We start from the raw sequence: 18696 nt of genomic DNA on the forward strand, positions 1-18696 counted from the left end.
CTATTATGAATGAGATTGAACATCTTTTTAAGTGTTTTAAGAGCCATTTGCTTTCCTTTTTCTGTCTGTCTGTGTCTTTTGCCAATTTTTCCCATGAAGTTTTGGTCTTTTTAAATCTTAATTTATGAGTTCTCTCTATATACTAGGGAGATTAGCCTCTTATTTCTAATATAAATTCAGATTATTTTTTTTCCAATTTGTCATTAGTCTTTTGACTTTGCTTATGGTATTTTTATGATATGCAAAGATTTATGTACTGAATTTACTGGTCATCTTTTTATTGAGCCATAGTTAAGAAGGTTTTCCCCACACTCGTGTTACAAAGAGATTTGCCTGTGTTTCCTTCTAGTACCTGTGCAGCCCCCTCCCTCCCCCACCCCTCCCTGTGCCTTTTCTCTCCCTCTCCTACCCTGCCTCCCCCTCCCTCCCTCTCCCTCCTCCTTCCATTTCTCCTTTAACATTTGGATCTGTGAACCATGTGTTGTTTATTCTGGTGTATGTTCCTTTTCCACTGGCAATTCTGTTGTCCAACGTTTTCCCACTGATTTGAGATACTACCTTTATCATGTACCACATTTCCAAAAACTTTTGAATTTGCTGTTTTGGGATTTTCTATTCTGTTATGTAGAGTCTAGGTCCAGTCAGGAGACAGAACTACACAGTAGGTTAAACAGGGCAAGTTATTTTTTGTTTTTTAAAGATTTTACTTTTCCAGTACATAGTTGTATATTTTTCTTTTTAGTTGTGGGTCCTTCTAGTTGTGGCATGTGGGACGCTGCCTCAGCATAGCTTGATGAGTGGTGTCCATGTCCACGCCCAGGATCCGAACCAGCGAAACCCTGCACCACTGAAGCAGAGCGCATGAACTTAACCACTCGGCCACGGGGCCAGCCCCAGGGCAAGTTTAATATAAAGAACTACTAACTATGATAAGAGATTAAGTATAGACTATAAGGAAACTATATGGCACCCTAGAGCTGAGAGAGTGTGCCCAAGGAAGGACAAATTGGAAGGAGTTCAGAGGTCATTGGAGAAGGTGGCTTGGCCCCAACTAGCAGAGATGTTTGCTGGTTTAGTCGGGCCGGGGCTGGTCTGGAGTTGCAGTGGGGAGCAGGCAATCAGCAACTGGTGGTGTGGGCATGCCCTCAGAATACAGATGCCTGCGGGGGCAGAAGGCCTTTATAGCTGCAGGAGGCTTGCACAAGGGACAACTTCTCTGTGACTCCTCAGGCCACAGTCTGGACAGGTGGCTGCAGAAAGGTTCTCGCTGAGTCAAGGTTGCAAGGCTGCAGTCGGACTTCATTCTGGACTCGTGGCTGGGGCAGGTGCCACTGGATGTTCTCCACCCACAGGGCCAACCCCTGCTGGCACCGGAAATCATGGCAACCTCTTCCTCCTGCACGGTCCTTGCAGCGCCCTGTACTGAGAAAAAGCTTAGCATTGTGCTCACTTTAAAAGCTTCAAGGAATTCTGTTATCATAGGGCATATATTAAAGGACTTATTTGAAGCTGAGAGGCAATCTGTGATAACTGACACAGTTACATTGGCTTGTTTATTCCTTGTTTTTTATTCTTGGCAATTCATAGTCTATTTGAATATCTGTTAAGGCTAGCCCTGCTCATTGATCTGCTCTTTCAGATTTTTCCAGGTTATTCTGGCTTATTTTTTCAGTAAGAACTTTAAAGTAAACCTATCTTGTCCCAGAAAAAGAAAGTTGACGTTTTTATTTAATCTTGTGTTTTTTAATTTTAAAAAGCATTTTGTAATAAATTCTCATGGTAAAAAATATTCCTGTGGTTAACAACAACACTGAAAGCAATAAAGAAGTGAATGATGTAGGAAATGAGAGTTCATGCCTCACATCCTCCCCAACCCCTGAGGTTAATATTTTCATGCATATCTTTCAGGATCTATTTCTAAGCTCATACAAGTGTGTGTGTGTTTAATAAAAATGTTTGAACAGTTTTAACAGTTATGGCTGTAGCTCTAACTTAGAAATGTCTTTTGTTTTTCTTTATAGCCATTATACCTGCCCATGAGACTTTGAGAACATTATAATGTCCCTCTGTGCCTCTTCTCACAAGGAGTTTTCTCAACTTGACTTACCTAGTCAAGACATGGATATCAAAAACTCACCATCTAGCCTTAACTCTCCTGCCTCCTACAACTGCAGTCAGTCCATCCTACCCCTGGAGCACCGCCCCATCTGTATACCTTCTTCCTATGTAGAGAGCCACCATGAATACTCGGCTATGACATTCTACAGCCCTGCTGTGATGAATTACAGTATTCCCAGCAGTGCCAATAGCTCCGAAGGTGGGCCTGGTCAACAGACCACAAGCCCAAATGTGTTGTGGCCAACTCCTGGACACCTCTCTCCTGTGGCGATCCGTCACCCATCGTCACTTCTGTATACAGAACCTCAGAAGAGTCCTTGGTGTGAAGCAAGATCACTAGAACATGCCTTATCTGTAAACAGGTAAATCCAGCCTTCATTATGAATTGTAGTTCATGAGCATTATTCAAATCACGTTATGATTTAGTGAGAAGAAAGATATGCATAATCCAAGGTCTTTATTAGTCATTGATTACTTGGAGCACCTAAAACATGATATTCTGAATTCCAGAATATCTATTCTGATATTCAAGTCCTCATTAAAAAAGTTGAGCTTATAGAGCTGTGTTGTGGGGAGAATTCACTGTCATGACTACTATCTTCAGACAATAAAGATTGAGTTTAAATCGCTTTTCTCTTGATGAAGTGATTTGGGTTTGAAAAAGAAATGTTTACCTTCAAGTGAGATCCTTCTTATCTTGTAGTGAAATCACAGTTTAGTGTTCACGACAAATGGTGTCCAGGATGAGAGTAACTGGCAGTATTACAACTTAAATGAAATACTAGACATGTGAAGCCTGAAAAGACAGCAATTGGTAGAAGCTTTTTAACAATGAACTAAAATAATAACATTTTATAAAGATCGATGGGAACCTATTTAAATGTATACTTAGCTGAAATTTATTGAAGTTAAAAAGAATATTTGTACTTTTTAAGTGCAAAGTAACATGATGGATTATTTCCATTCAATTTGTAATGTTTTTAATGATAATTATGGCTATGGAGGGCAGAGGTGGTGTACGGAGAAGGGGGTGGGGGAGATAAATTTCTAAAACAACCAAAGTACTAAGTTACAGCATATTGGATATTGAAATTCATTACTTTCAAATGCTATCATAAAACTTTGGGAAAGCCATATTATACAGTAATTTTATTTTTCTTTTTAAAAAATGTTTGTTGGTCGAGGAGAATATAAAAATTATGGATAATTTTTTTAAAGTAATGTTTTTTGTTCAGCCCTCAAGAAAGAAATATTTTGGTTTTGAGCGTCAGCTCTGATCTGAGTTCCGCTAGTATTTGTGTAATGAAACCATAGTATAATTACCTTCATTTATAAACCAGTCATGCATCTACCATCTCTTTCTGAGAAAAACATGCCCTAGCAAAATAGGGAACCAGCCAGGTGTGTTTTGGTGTCTTCCAGCGCTCCCTTGATGGGCTCTCCTTTCCTCCCTGAGGCCCTTGCCGGTCAGCCCAGCCTTGAGTGCCTGCTTCCTTCAGCCTGCTCTAAGGACAGGCATGTGTTCTCTCTCCTCCCCCTTCTGTCTGCTCCTTTCTTTCTCCCCTTTTCTTCTCCTTTCCATACCGCTCCCTTCCTTTGCCACCCCTACCATCCCTTCTACCTTTTCCCTCCCCTTCCCTTCTCTTACTCCCCCTCTCCTTCCCTTCTCTTTTCTTCACTACCCTTCCCTACCCTTCCCTTCCTATCCCTTTCCTTTCCCTCCCTTGTCTTTCTCTCCCTCCCTTTTCCTCCCTTTCTCTACCCTACCTTCCCTCTCCTTCCCTTCCCTTCCATACCCTTCCCTTCTGTTTCCTTCCCTCTAAAGCCAGAATATAGTATTCACCTTAATATAACTTAAAGTCCACTTGTTACTCCTCTTAAAGTTGTTTTCATTCTAGACCTTTATCTTAAATTGCAGAATGAAAGATTTTGTCCCCCATTTAAATGGGGACTCTGAAGGGCTATTTAGCGACACTGTTTGGAATGACTGATATTTGGAAATGGTTGGGCGAGTTTAGGCCCATCCGCACAGTGTTGATGAACTCCAGTAACTATGGTAGGTCACTGCACACCTGCTTGTGGTTCAGACCTGTGGGTAAGTCTCCATCTGGTCACTTACTACACTCAGAGATATGCGCCCCGATGGCTACACCAGCCACTTTCCTAACCACTTTCAAACCTCAGTCATTCCCAACAGTGTGACTCTTCATAGATCTGTTATCAGCAACAAAGGTTTTGCTTGATTACAGTTCCTGGGATATGTTTATCATGAACCTGGGAGGGCAAAGACATAAATTAGGCAATGTTCATGCTGGCTTTTTTTCTAGAAAGTCCTTCTTTCCCCCCCTTAATGCTCTTTTACAGTGAATGTTTTCTTTGCCCCCAGAGAGTCCCTGAAAAGGAAGGTTAGTGGGAGCAGTTGTGCCAGCCCTGTCACTAGTCCAAGTTCAAAGAGGGATGCCCACTTCTGTGCTGTCTGCAGTGATTACGCATCGGGATATCACTATGGAGTCTGGTCATGCGAAGGATGTAAGGCCTTTTTTAAAAGAAGCATTCAAGGTACAAGAGTATTATTAGTTGCTTCTTTAGTTTTCCACTTTTGCTTTCAAATAATTTTGCAGCTGGCCTGGCAGAAATTCACCATTGGCCTGTTTGGAACACAAAGTACTTGATGAGCAGTTTGGAGGGTCATGTGTATTTGGGGGTGGGGTGGATTGTTTCAAGTGTAGAGAACTTTATCTTTAATTGCAGATCTCTAGCCCCAAACTCCAGAACTTGAATGGGTCTTGCCCCACCATCACCCATCACCGTCTTCTTGTGAGAAGATGTCAAGTTACAACCCGTGTGAAAATAAAGCTTGAAAAAATGTGCACTCCTTAGGAATTGTAAAGATCATTTCTTCCTTTGACTTATGTTTAATATCTGGTATGCGTAACAGTCATGATAGTGAGCTGGCTCCTGTTAGAATCCAGAGGGCAGTAAGGCGTAGAACGTTGGTAGATAAAGAGTCACCTTCCAGTGGATCCCCTGAAATTCACCCCATATTGATGACCATCTATTTGTCCTGGACCCTCCACTTAGTCACTCTCTAACTTTCCTCCCGGCTCATTTCCTCCTTTGTGAAATGGAGATACTCACAGAGTTGTTTGAAAAATGCAATGAGGTTTATTCATTTGGGTAGTTTCCAGTTTTGTGCTATTTTGAATAAAAACTATGAACATTCATGCATCTCTCTCTCTGTAGACGTGTTTTTTTTTCTCTTGGGTAAATACCTAGGAGTAAAATTGCTGGTTGAAGATAGATGCAGAAAAAGCATTTGACAAGATCCAACACCCATTTATGATAAAAACCCTCAATAAAATGGGTATAGAAGGAAAGTACCTCAACATAATAAAGGCCATATATGACAGACCCACAGCCAACATCATACTCAATGGACAAAAACTGAAAGCCATCCCTCTGAGGACAGGAACAAGACAAGGGTACCCACTTTCACCACTCCTATTCAACATAGTACTGGAGGTGCTGGCCAGAGCAATTCGGCAGGAAAAAGAAATAAAAGGAATCCAAATAGGTAATGAAGAAGTAAAACTCTCGCTGTTTGCAGATGACATGATCTTATATATAGAAAACTCCAAAGAATCCATAGAAAAACTATTAGAAATAATCAACAACTACAGCAAAGTAGCAGGGTATAAAATCAACATACATAAATCAGTAGCATTTCTATACACTAACAATGAACTAACAGAAAAAGAACTCAAGAACTCAATCCCATTCACAATCGCAACGAAAAGAATAAAATACCTTGAGATAAACTTAACCAAGGAAGTGAAGGATCTATACAATGAAAACTACAAGACTTTCTTGAAAGAAATTGACGACGACATAAAGAGATGGAAAGACACTCCATGCACATGGATTGGAAGAATAAACATAGTTAAAATGTCCATACTACCTAAAGCAATCTACAGATTCAATGCTATCCCAATCAGAATCCCAAGAACATTCTTCACAGAAATTGAACAAAGAATCCTAAAATTCATATGGGGCAACAAAAGACCGCGAATTGCTAAAGCAATCCTGAGCAAGAAAAACAAAGCCGGCGGAATCACAATCCCCGATTTCAAAACATACTACAAAGCTACAGTGATCAAAACAGCATGGTACTGGTACAAAAACAGGTCCATAGATCAATGGAACAGAATTGAAAGCCCAGAGATAAAACCACACATCTATGGACAGCTAATCTTCGACAAAGGAGCAGAGGGCCTACAATGGAGAAAAGAAAGTCTCTTCAACAAATGGTGCTGGGAAAACTAGACAGCCACATGTAAAAGATTGAAAATTGACCATTCTTTTTCACCACGCACCAAAATAAACTCAAAATGGATCAAAGACCTAAAGATTAGGCCTGAAACAATAAGTCTTCTGGAAGAGAATATAGGCAGTACACTCTTTGACATCAGTTTCAAAAGAATCTTTTCAGACACTATAACTCCTCAGTTGAGGGAAACAATAGAAAGAATAAACAAATGGGACTTCATCAGACTAAAGAGCTTCTTTAAGGCAAGGGAAAACAGGATTGAAACAAAAAAACAGCTCACTAATTGGGAAAAAATATTTACAAGCCACTTATCCGACAAAGGGTTAATCTCCATAATATACAAAGAACTCACACGGCTTAACAACAAAAAAACAAACAACCCGATCAAAAAATGGGCAGAGGACATGAACAGACATTTCTCAAAAGAAGATATGAATATGGCCAATAGACACATGAAAAGATGTTCATCATCGCTAATCATCAGGGAAATGCAAATCAAAACTACACTAAGATATCACCTTACACCCGTTAGATTGGCAAAAGCATCCAAAACCAAGAGCGACAAATGTTGGAGAGGTTGTGGAGAAAAAGGAACCCTCATACACTGTTGGTGGGAATGCAAACTGGTACAGCCACTGTGGAAAACAGTATGGAGATTTCTCAAAAAGTTAAAAATAGAAGTACCCTATGACCCAGCCATCCCATTACTGGATATCTATCCTAAGAACCTGAAATCAGAAATCCCAAGAGTCCCTTGCACCCCTATGTTCATCGCAGCATTATTTACAATAGCCAAGACGTGGAACCAACCTACATGCCCAGAAACTGATGATTGGATAAAGAAGATATGGTATATATACACAATGGAATACTACTCAGCCATAAAAAAAGACAAAATTGGCCCATTCACAGCAACGTGGATGGACCTCGAGGGTATTATGTTAAGCGAAATAAGCCAGTGAGAGAAAGACGAACTCTATATGACTCCACTCATAGGTGGAAGTTAGTATATTGACAAGGAGATCTGATCGGTGGTTACCAGGGAAAAGGGGGGGTGGGGGAGGGCACAAAGGGGAAAGTGGTGTACCCACAACATGACTAACAAAAATGTACAACTGAAATCTCACAAGGTTGTAATCTATCATAACATTAATAAAAAAAAAATTGCTGGTTGAAGAATAAGCGTATGTTTAACTTTCTAAGAAACTGACAAACTATTTTCCAAACTGGTTGAACAATTGTGCATTCTCAACAGCAATGTGTGAGAGTTCCAGTTACTCTATATCCTTGTCAAAACTTGATATTGTCAGTTTTTAAAATTTTAGCCATTCTATTGGGTATATAGCTGTATCTCGTTATGGTTTTAATTTGCATTTCCCTGAATACTGATGATTTTGAGCATCTTTTCATGTGTTCATTGTTTTTTTTCTCTCTATATATGATATGTTAAATTCTTATATATACTAGTGTTTTATTCTGACTGTTCTCTTGATCTGTCTCTTAATTCTTGTATAAGTACCCCATTATTTTAGCTGTTATAATTTTATAATGCATCTTAATGCATGCCAGTGTAAATACCTCCTATTTTAAAAATATCCTGCCTATTTTCTCTTGTTTATTTGTCCATAGGAACATTAGAATAATTTTATTAAGTGGCCTCCCATCTTTAATGTTAAGAAAAGTGAACATTTTGTTAAACCTAAGAATTATTTTAGAAGGAATCTTTGTAATAGTCTTCATATCAAGAAACATGTTATGTCTGCATTTATTTAGGTCTTTTATATCTCTTATAATATTTTGTTAGTTTTTTTAATATGTATCTGGCACATTTCTCGATGGTATTTCCACAAATTTCATTCCTTTGGCTATTTATTTTATATCCATATAAAATAGCAATTATTATTTTGTATTCTACTATTCACTTTCATTTTGGTATTCATTATAATCTTTTTTCATTGTCCTTTGAAAGTTAAAATCTATATGCTGCTCATGAATCTTCAGCTCTTCATTTCTTAAGACTTTAGAGGCTGAGCTGTAAGTGGGAAGTTCCAACAGCCCATAGGTCACATAAAACATTCTTACCTGGAAGGCATACATTCCGTTACCTGCATGTCTTATTTGGTCTTGAACTCAGGAAGCGTGTCCTGAGGGAACAAAACACAAAGTGGAGGCCTGCTCTTGAGGATAAGTGCCAGGGAGGATGTGGATGATAAATGTTGCTCTACTTTTAAAATAAGACAACTGGAGGCCAGCCTGAGGGCCCAGTGGTTAACTTCGCACGTTCTGCTTTGGTGGCCCGGGGTTTGCCAATTCGGATCCCGGGTGCAGACATGGCACTGCTTGGCAAGCCATGCTGTGGTAGGCGTCCCATGTGTAAAGTAGAGGAAGATGGGCATGGATGTTAGCTCAGGGCCAGTCTTCCTCAGCAAAAAAAGAGGACTGGTGGCAAGATGTTAGCTCAGGGCTAATCTTCCTCAAAAGAAATAAAATAAAATAAAAATGAAAAAAAAAACCCAGAAAACTGGAAGTCTGAGCTGACATTAAACTTAGATCTGATTCCAAGTCCAATACTGTCTCTTCCCTCCATTCAGTTGCATATGAATGATAATAGGTATTCAGACACGCTCAATAATTTTGCAGAGAGACCAAAGATATTCTATGTCTTATATTATAAAAAGTATATTTTCCTATAATGTTGTACATTTTAACCAAAAGAATTAGCAGCTTATTTGCTTTGGACTTTTCTTTCAGTTCTGTTAGTACAGAGTAGCATGCTTCTCAGATTGTTGCATGGAACAGGAAAACCATTTTAATACATGAGGTAGTTGGTGCAGTTTGAGGAGGATTTTTTTCTTTTTGCCAGAAGTGGAGTGAATTACCATGACCTTCTTGCATAAGACATTTTCTGGGCTATTGAGTGTGTTCATATTATTGTGCTTTCTGATCCTTTTTTAAAAATAAAATGATCTTTTTAAAATAAACTCTGAGAAAAAATGAAAGTAAACCTCTAGTTGTTCCTTAAGTGCTTATGCTATAAACCTCTGTATGAAACTAATAAGGATGCCATCATGTGTAGTTCCTAGAATTTTTAGAAAGTACTTAGAAGATTCCCACTGCTATGGAAAGTCCTGTGGGATTACATTTATCTTCTAACTATAAAGCATGATGTTCTGAAGTACAATAGAAATTTCCAATTATAAATATATTTTGGCTTTTACAAATATAATTTATTTTTGAATATTATCAATGAGGATAAAAGCAATTACAAGATAATTATCTGTTCCTTAAAATGTATATATAACATACTTTATGTTACCCCTTTTTCCTGAGTGTGTGAGGAACCTGTAAATAGGATGAGAGAGTCGCTTCCTTTGTTAGATTACAATATATATCAAATGGTGATGGGTTAGTCTCTCATGACTATGCTATGATTATGTAAGACTCCATCACACAAGACTGGAGAGAGACTGGAAGTCAGAGAGATGCGCTCCTCCTGGCCTGGAAGAAAGCAAACATCGTTTTGTGAACTGCCTCTGGCAAGGAACTGCAGGCACTTCTAGGGACTGAGAGTAATGTCCAGCCGATAGCCAGCAAGAAGATGGGAACCTCAGTCCTACAACTGCAAGGAAATGATTCTGTCAACAACTTGAATAAGCTTGGGAGAGGACCCCGGGCTTCAGATGAGACCACAGCCCAGCCAACACCTTGATTGCGGTTTTGTGAGACCCTGAGCAGAGCGTCCAGCTAAGCTGTATCCGGACTGTTGACTCGTGGAAACTATGAGATAATAAATCTGTTTGGTTTTAAGCTTAAAATTCGGTAGAAATTTATTACGCAGCATAGAAAACTAAAACAATAACCTTCAGGAGATTATTAAACTGAGCTTAAGTTTTTTCATTTGTAAAATGGGGATCATAGCTCTTTATAGAGAAATTATAGGATTAAATGAAATGTTGATGAAACGTACCTGGAAATCAGTAGGTAGGCAGAAGTGTTGGAGTGTCAAGCTGGGTAGGCATTGCTTGCTGTACGTGACCACTGTGGAGGTCACCTGGGAGAGTGGTTTTTGCATCTCTGGAGGGAGGTGTCTTACTAGCCCAGAACTGTGTAGTCTACACCTTTGGGGATACCCCAGACCAACTCGGCATGGTGGTAAAACCACAAACAACTGAATTTCAGTTTGTGTTTTGTTGAAAAAATCCTATTGGAATTTATCTAAAGTGGAAGAGAATTATAAATTTTGATTATGATCCAATCGTGGAACCATGTCTTTTTGGGACTATTCTTTAAAATATAGTGAGTTGGAAAAAGGAAAGTTAATTTCAGGACTTTAAATGATAACATTTGAGATATAGATTAATTTCACTTTTTCTGTATTTGAGTATTTGTCTGTATCTATATTTGTGTGAAATAATAGTTTATTGTTTGAGAAGCTAATGGAAGCATTTCTTTTATTAAGTCTCAAACTTACAGAAAATGTGCATATATAATATAAAGAACCTTTTTCCTGGAATATGAGTGGCCAAGATTATGCCCCATCACCCCCAGATACTTTAACATGCGTGTCCTGTATAGTCACAACACATTAGTCAAAACCGGGAAATTAGCATAGATACATTACTCCCATCTAATCCTCAGGCTCATTAAAGTTTTGCCAGTTGTCCCAATAGTGGCCTCTACAGCAAAGGAGCTAGTTCAGGATCACACTGCATTTAGGTCTTATGTCTTTTGCCCTCCCTCTGTCTGTCCAGCACAGTTCCTCAGTCTTTCCTTGGTTTTCATGATTAGATTCTCGTTGGCTCCTTTCATGTGGGGCCTGATTTCAGCTTGTCCCATTACTGGTGATGTGCACTTTGATTATTTGGTTAAAGTGAAGTCTGCCAGGTTTCTACTCTTTCTTTTTTCCTTTGTAATTAATGAATATTTTTGTTGAGAGATTCTTTGAGACTATGTAAATATCCCATTCCTCCTTAAAACTTCAATTAATTTATGTCAGTGTAACTTATGGTTTCCTATTTTCTACAATTGGTTACTGTCCATTGCTATCACTATTTATCTGGATGTCCAAATTATCCCAGATTTGGCTGGTAGGATCCCCTTAAACTACCTTCTGTGTCTTTTTTGACATATACCCATAATTCTTTGGGTCCTTCTTTACTTCCTGGCACAACAAGATGTTTCAGGCTCAACTTAAACTTTCTCTGCCCCCGTCCTGGCATAAGCTGTTTCTCTAAAGAGCCCTGATTCCTTTTGGTGGAGAATAATATTTCTAGACCAAGATCTGGGTGCTAGATTGCTCATTGCTCTTGGTTTGTCCCTGTTCCCAGGCTCTCTCCGACATATATATATGTATAATTTAAAGAATAATTTTAAGGTTTGCAATTATTTAAAGAGTAATTTATAAAGATTAATTATGAAGCAAACCCCTGTGTAACTAGTGCTCAGGCCGTGAACTAGGATGTCTCCAGAGCCCTAGCATCCCTCTGAGAGGTGCTTCGGGTCACAGAGGTAACAGTCCTGACTTCTGCCTTCCTCGCCGTGGTTTCACCCCTGGAGCATGCATCCCTAAACAAGTCTGTTTTCTCTACTTTTGAACTTTACACAAATGAAATCTTCTCCTTTATATTCTTTTATGAGTTGCTCATTTACTTTATCGTTAAGATTCATCCATTTGCCACATTGAAATTCTGACCCATTATAGACTTAATGTAAGAAATTCAGGCCATATTATTTATGAGAAAGACACAATTAATAGAAACAAAGGCACCAAAGTCCCCTATTCACTTTCACTTTTCATCCGTTTTATTATAATTTCTCTTTCCTGAATCTCTGAGATCCATGGAGCTCTCTTCATCCTCCATACTGTTAGCCGATCCTGACAGCCTCATCTCTGGTTTGCATGACTACTGCAGGTTCCTACCTGGTCTCCTGGCCTCCATTCTCCATAAAGCATCTGAAATAATTTTTGAAATGGAAATTTTCTCATCTCTTCCTTACATAAAAGAATTAAAAGAGGTACCACTGTCTTAGAGATTGCTAGAGAGCTAGTGTCTTACTACAATGGGCATTAATTTTCTTGGTTATGGTGGCTCGACTTCACAAGGCTGGCGCTGGGCCTTGGGTTGAGTTCAGATCTGCTCCACGTGGCTCCACATTCTCTTTGGAACAGCAACTGCATGAGGCATCTTCTCACGGGTTTTCAAGAGGCCAAACCAAACTGTTGGAGTATTATGTCTACTAACACATCATTGGCTAAAGCAAGTCCCGTGGCCAACCCCAACATCAGTTGGTGGGGAGTATGCTCTGCCCACTTTACGATACTTCCAAGGTCACAAGACTGAGGGACGGAGTGAAGAATTGAGAACAATAATCGAATCACCACCACCATTGTCAAGTAGCAGTTCTTTCTGTTCTTGCTTAGTTTGCTAATTTCTTTATTTGTTCTCTTATTGACTAGTTTAGTTCTCTTACTTGACTATGATTTCCCATAAAAACATCACATTAAATCCCCAAAAAGGATATATGTAAAAGAATATAAGTAGTCAAATTTGGTGACCTGATACACAAATACTACTCTTGAGAAGTTCTGTGAATTGGAGCAAATCAATTTTCAGGTGACTGTCTCATTTTTCATGTTCAAAGGAGAATATTTCTAAATGTATCTCTTGAGAATTCTAAGAGCATGCAGAGAATGTTATTAGTCAAAAAATAGGATATTGAAATATTCCTAAGTTTCCTTTACTCACCAACTAGGCACTGATAAGGCTGAACTTTGGCCCTTGCACCGTGACCTGTTGGTAAGAAGACATCCCTATCTCTCAGCAGGGTAGCATTATCAGTGCTGTTGACCAGGAAGATATTTAGCCAAAATATTGTAACAGTAAACTTCCTTTTTTTGCTCTGCTGTAGGACATAATGATTATATTTGTCCAGCCACAAATCAGTGCACAATAGATAAGCACCGGCGCAAAAGCTGCCAGGCCTGCCGGCTTCGGAAGTGCCATGAAGTCGGAATGGTCAAGTGTGGTGAGTGTTCGCTTCCCCTTTTATTGAATGTGGGACATGCTGAAAGCTTTTCAACTGAGACCCATTTGAGGAACTGGGGACATGTAGTCTGGATGAGTGGAGATTTAGGACTTGGTAGTTATCTTCAAGTATTTGTATGCTGTCACATTGGAGGAGACATTGACCTATTCCCCCTAGCTGCAGAGGACAGAGCTGGGGTGAATGGGAGCAAGTTACAGGAGGCAGATTCTGGCCCAATATAGGGAAGAACTTTCTATAATACAAGTGGTCTGACAGCAGAATAGGCTGCTACATGAATCAGGGAACTGTAGCCACTGGAGTGTTCAAACCAGCTGGATGACCATCTGCCTGAGGCCTTGAAAAGTCTAAGGATGATGTTCTGGTAAATGTTCACAGTTAAAGCTATGACAAGAAAGTAGAATATTTTGGGAGTTCCTTGGGTGGCTATGGGGAAGACTCATGCCTCTCCCTCCATTAGCTTTCTAGAAGTAGAAAAAATGCATATAGGAGTCAGAAACATGAGAGAACTATGGAAAGCACAAGGAGCATAGATTTTGTTCTATGACAATAGGCATGTGTGCATATATGTGTATAAATATATATGTGTGCACACACATGAAAAAATAAAGGACAATGAGCATGTTAGTACAAAAACTGACAACGATGCCTCCACCCTGCTCTCTCAACCTGAGGATTTTTGATTCACTTGTCTGTATGCACTTGCTTGTTTATGTACGCTCATATCAGCTCTGCCTGTACTTTTCTTATTCTTCTGCTCGCTGATATTTTGCCTGTGGTTAGTTGTAATTTCTCTCTTTGTAGCTATTTGAAAAATTTAAATAGAATTACAGCAGAATTTCTCTGAATTTGATCACAGTTCTCTGGCTTCCTAGCATCACTGATGTTCTCCATTTCCTCTGTGAAACATTCTGCTGTGCCCAGGACCTCCCAATCATGGGTGTGTTTTATGCAGGAAAGTAACTTGTGGTTTAGTGGCAGAGTTACTTAAAGAGAAAGCCTTGGCCCTCTGACAAAGGATTGCAAATAAATGTCTCATGTTTTAATTTAAACAATATTTTTAGGTGAGTGTGTATTTTTTTAAAAAACGATTTTCAATTTAGTCTTAGGTTAGGAATGCTTTCATTGAACGTACTAGGATGTTGGACAGCTGTAGCGCTCGTGGTTCAGGACAAGGGCAGCTGCAGATGTACGCTCCGCCTGTAGGGGGCAGTGTATGCGGCGGGAAGAACGAGGGCAAGTTTCCCATAGACAGAAGCTCATGTTTTGTCTCATCACTTCATGCTAACTGTGACTATGCTCAAACAACACAACCTTTCTGGCACTCGGTTTTCTTTCCTCCAAAATGGAGATATCTGCTTCATTGAGATTTGTGAGCAATACGTATGAAAATATATAAAGACCTAGCACAGTGTCTGGCACTAAATTTTAATTTTCCTTACTTTCTCTCCCCCTTATTGAAAACCTCATATAAGTTACGAGTTTTGATACAATACAGACTCATGAGGTAGAGTACAGAGAGGTAGTTAAAAAAATCTTTCATGGAAAAGGGAATGAGAGAAAAGGTAATTGAATTTGGTCAAAAAGTTACTGGGTAGGGCTAAGAAAAAACATTTTATCATTTTTGGAGATTACAGAAGAAACGAGATAGGTTGATATGCAAACAGTTGGATGTTTAGCCCTTTGCTGACCACGGAGAAAGACCATTAGAAGTGAATTTTCTTAACCATGCCTCCCTCCTTGCCTAGCACTCTTCTCATCTGCCCTCCCCAAACTCTCCCCACAGTCTTCCTTCTGTCCAGTCTCGGAGGATTATGGGTTCTACCTGCATTCTGGATCTTCCTGCACCATTTAACGTCCGCCTTTATTCAGAAATCATGGTTCTTCGGTTATCACCTTTTTCTTCAGCATTTCCGATCATGTCTTTTCTACTGAGGTATTAATATGATCATTTAAATGGCAGGAAAATACCCACCCAGACTAACTTCAGGGATACAGCTTCATCATAAGGATACACTGAAATGTAAATAACCAGGAAAACAATCTGCATAGCCATATAGTTGGTCATATCCCTGTCTCTCAGATGCCATCTCTTTATTCACCTGCTGTGTATACACATGAAAGGGATTTGATAGGGAGGTGATATAAGAGCTCCAGCTCTGGATGCAGCCTACTGATGGGGTTTAGATCTGCTTCTGTTATTTGCTAGCTTTTCTGTCTTGGGAAAGTTATTAGCTCTCTCGTGCTGGGTTCGTCATCTGTACCTTGGAAATAGTAATAGTACCTGCCCTCTGGGGCTTTTGTCAGAATGGGATAATCTATGTACAATACACAATGTCTGACACATAGAAGCTTCTGGAAGATGTTAGCTGCCATTATTATCAGTTACCATTATCGTTGTTGTCATCATCATCATCTTTTTGCTGGGACTCTTTCTAATATGGAGCACTCCTGTTTGGTAGAGTCCCATTAAGCTCGCTCAGAGGCACACTGAGTGACTTACGACTCAGCCTGGATCACAGTGCCAAAGCCACGACGCTAGAAATGTCCTTAGTAGAAAAATGTGAGTTCCTTGTCAAGGGTTTTATTTTATTGATCCTAGAATCCCCAGAAATCAGTGCAGGGCCTAACACAAGATTTTGTCAGTGAAAGTTGGTTAAATAAATTTGAATGTGATTCAAAACTTTTCACTTTGTGTATAAACCTATTTTGTAGACTCCTTATCTTCATACACTCTACAAAAGAGAAATGTATGATCAGAAAGGTTCTTTCTTAAACCATACATTTTTTTCCATTTTATTTTGGGGGCATAATCGATCTTATATAGCATCTATAACACTCTGATTACTAATAAAATGAATTATATTGTAGGCTTTTACTTCTTTTAGTAAAAATTTTGATTCAGTTATCCCTGGATGGATAGAAACCTTCCTTCTACAGCAATTAGCCAAGGATAAGGTGAGATTGAGATAAATTTTCTAGGGAGCAAATAATTTAAATTTGCTCATTCCTCCTAACTAATGTTTCCTTTTAAAAATGCTGACAATTGAATTTTTGTGTGTGTGTGGTAACATTGGTTTATAACATTATATAAATTTCAGGTGTACATCATTATATTTTGATTTCTGTGTAGATTACATCATGCTCACCACCCAAAGACTAATTACAATCCATCACCATACACATGTGCCCTATCACTCCTTTCACCTTCCTTCCTCCATCCTTCCCCTCTGGTAACCACCAATCCAATCTCTGTCTCTATGTGTTTGTTATTGTTTTTGTCTTCTATTTATGAGTGAGATCATATGGTATTTTACTTTCTCCCTCTGACTTATATGCTCTCATAATGCTCTCATAGGTCCATTCATGTTGTCACAAATGGCCAGATTTCATCCTTTTTTATGGCTGAGTAGTATTCCATTGTGTATATATACTGCATCTTCTTTCTCCATTTGTCCCTAATAAGCACGTGGGTTGCTTGCTAGTCTTGGCTATTATAAATAATGCTGCAGTGAACATAGGGGTGCATATATCTTTACACATTTGTGTTTTCATGTTCTTTGGATAAATACCCAGCAATGAAATAACTGGATCGTATGGTAGTTCTATTCTTAATTTTTTGAGAAATCTCCATCTGTTTTCCATAGTGGCTGCACCAATTTGCACTCCCACCAGCAGTGTAAGAGAGTTCCCTTCTCTCCACATCCTCTCTGACACTTGTTATTTCCTGTCTTATTAATTATAGCCATTCTGGCTGGAGTGAGGTGATATTTCATTGTAGTTTTGATTTGCATTTCCCTGGATAATTAGTGACATTGAACATCTTTTCATGTGCCTGTTGGTCATCTGTATATCTTCTTTGGTGAAATATCTGTTCGGATCTTTTGCCCATTCTTTAACTGGGTTGTTAGTTTTTTGTTGTTGAGACATATGAGTTCTTTATATACTTTGGATATTAACCCCTTATCAGATATATGGTTTGCAAATATCCTCTCCCAATTGTTAGGTTGTCTTTTCATTTTGTTGATGGTTTCCTTGGCTGTGCAGAAGCTTTTGAGTTTGATGTAGTCTCATTTGTTTATTTTTTCTATTGTTTCCCTTGCCCGGTCAGACATGGGACTTGAAAATATGCTGCTAAGACCGATGTTGAAGAGCGTACTGCCTATGTTTTTCTTCTAGAAGTTTCATAGTTTCAGGTCTTACATTCAAGTCTTTAATCCATTTTGAGCAGACAATTGAATTTAGTGAAAAAACATAATGGTGGGAGTATCGAAACTAGGCATTTTGCTGATTTTAACTTTTAGAGAAAATTAATATAAAAGTTATACCCATGCTAATGACATCCTGACTTACAACATGTCTTTCTTAATTTCCATTTTACACCTTTGTCTTTAACCAATGGATATTTAGAAATATTTTTGTGCTCAAATTTATAGGGGTTTGGGTGTTTTATATATATATATATATTTTTTTTTTTTCTGTGAGGAAGATTGGCCCTGAGCTAACAACTGTTGCCAGTCCTCCTCTTTTTGCTTGAGAAAGATTCTCACTGAGCTAACATCTGTGCCCATCTTCCTGTACTTTATGTGGGATGCTGCCACATCATGGCTTGACAAGCGGTGCTAGGACCACGCCCAGGATTGGAACCTGAGAACCCCAGGCCACTGAATGCAAACTTAACCACTACATCACTAGGCCGGCCCCTGGAAGTTATATTTTCATTATTGATGTATTTTTTATTTTATTGTGGTCAGAAAATATTATCTATACAATATCAGCTTTAGTTAAAATTTTATTCAATACCTAGTGTATGATCATGTTTTCAAATTTTATGAGTTTTTATAGCACAAGCTTGTTAATTGTGTAGTTCAAATGTTCTGTATTCTGACTTTTCCCGCACCTGTTTGCTCTGTGAGTTGCTGAGAGAGATACGTTAAAATATCCTATTATGATAGTATATTTGTCAGTAGCCCTTTTTCTTTCAATCACTTTTTGGTGTTATTTGTATACTGTGTTTTCTTGTTGTTTTGCTGTTTTGATGTATATGAGTTTAGAATTATTTATCTTCCATTTATAATCTATTGATGAGGCCTTAATAATGATTTTTGCCTTAAAGTTTATATTGTTTGATATTGATAGAGTAATTCCAATTTATTTTGTTAATTTTTGGCTGTTATATCTTTTCCTATCCCATTACTTTCGGTTTC

The 18696-nt window shown here is 38.7% G+C and overlaps 1 protein-coding gene across 1 annotated transcript in view; it reads left to right on the forward strand.

Moving 5' to 3' along the window:
• LOC124233784 (estrogen receptor beta-like) overlaps positions 1-18696 on the forward strand; it is a 73363-nt gene that overhangs the window by 18702 nt on the left and 35965 nt on the right. The window contains exons 5-7 of the mRNA XM_046650987.1: positions 2022-2480; positions 4505-4677; positions 13355-13471. Coding sequence (XP_046506943.1) covers positions 2059-2480; positions 4505-4677; positions 13355-13471 — 712 coding nt within the window. The 5' untranslated portion in view covers positions 2022-2058. The remainder of the gene's footprint in view (positions 1-2021; positions 2481-4504; positions 4678-13354; positions 13472-18696) is intronic.

This window comes from Equus quagga, unplaced genomic scaffold, assembly GCF_021613505.1.
Source record: "Equus quagga isolate Etosha38 unplaced genomic scaffold, UCLA_HA_Equagga_1.0 226_RagTag, whole genome shotgun sequence".
NCBI classification, from domain to species: Eukaryota; Metazoa; Chordata; class Mammalia; order Perissodactyla; family Equidae; genus Equus; species Equus quagga.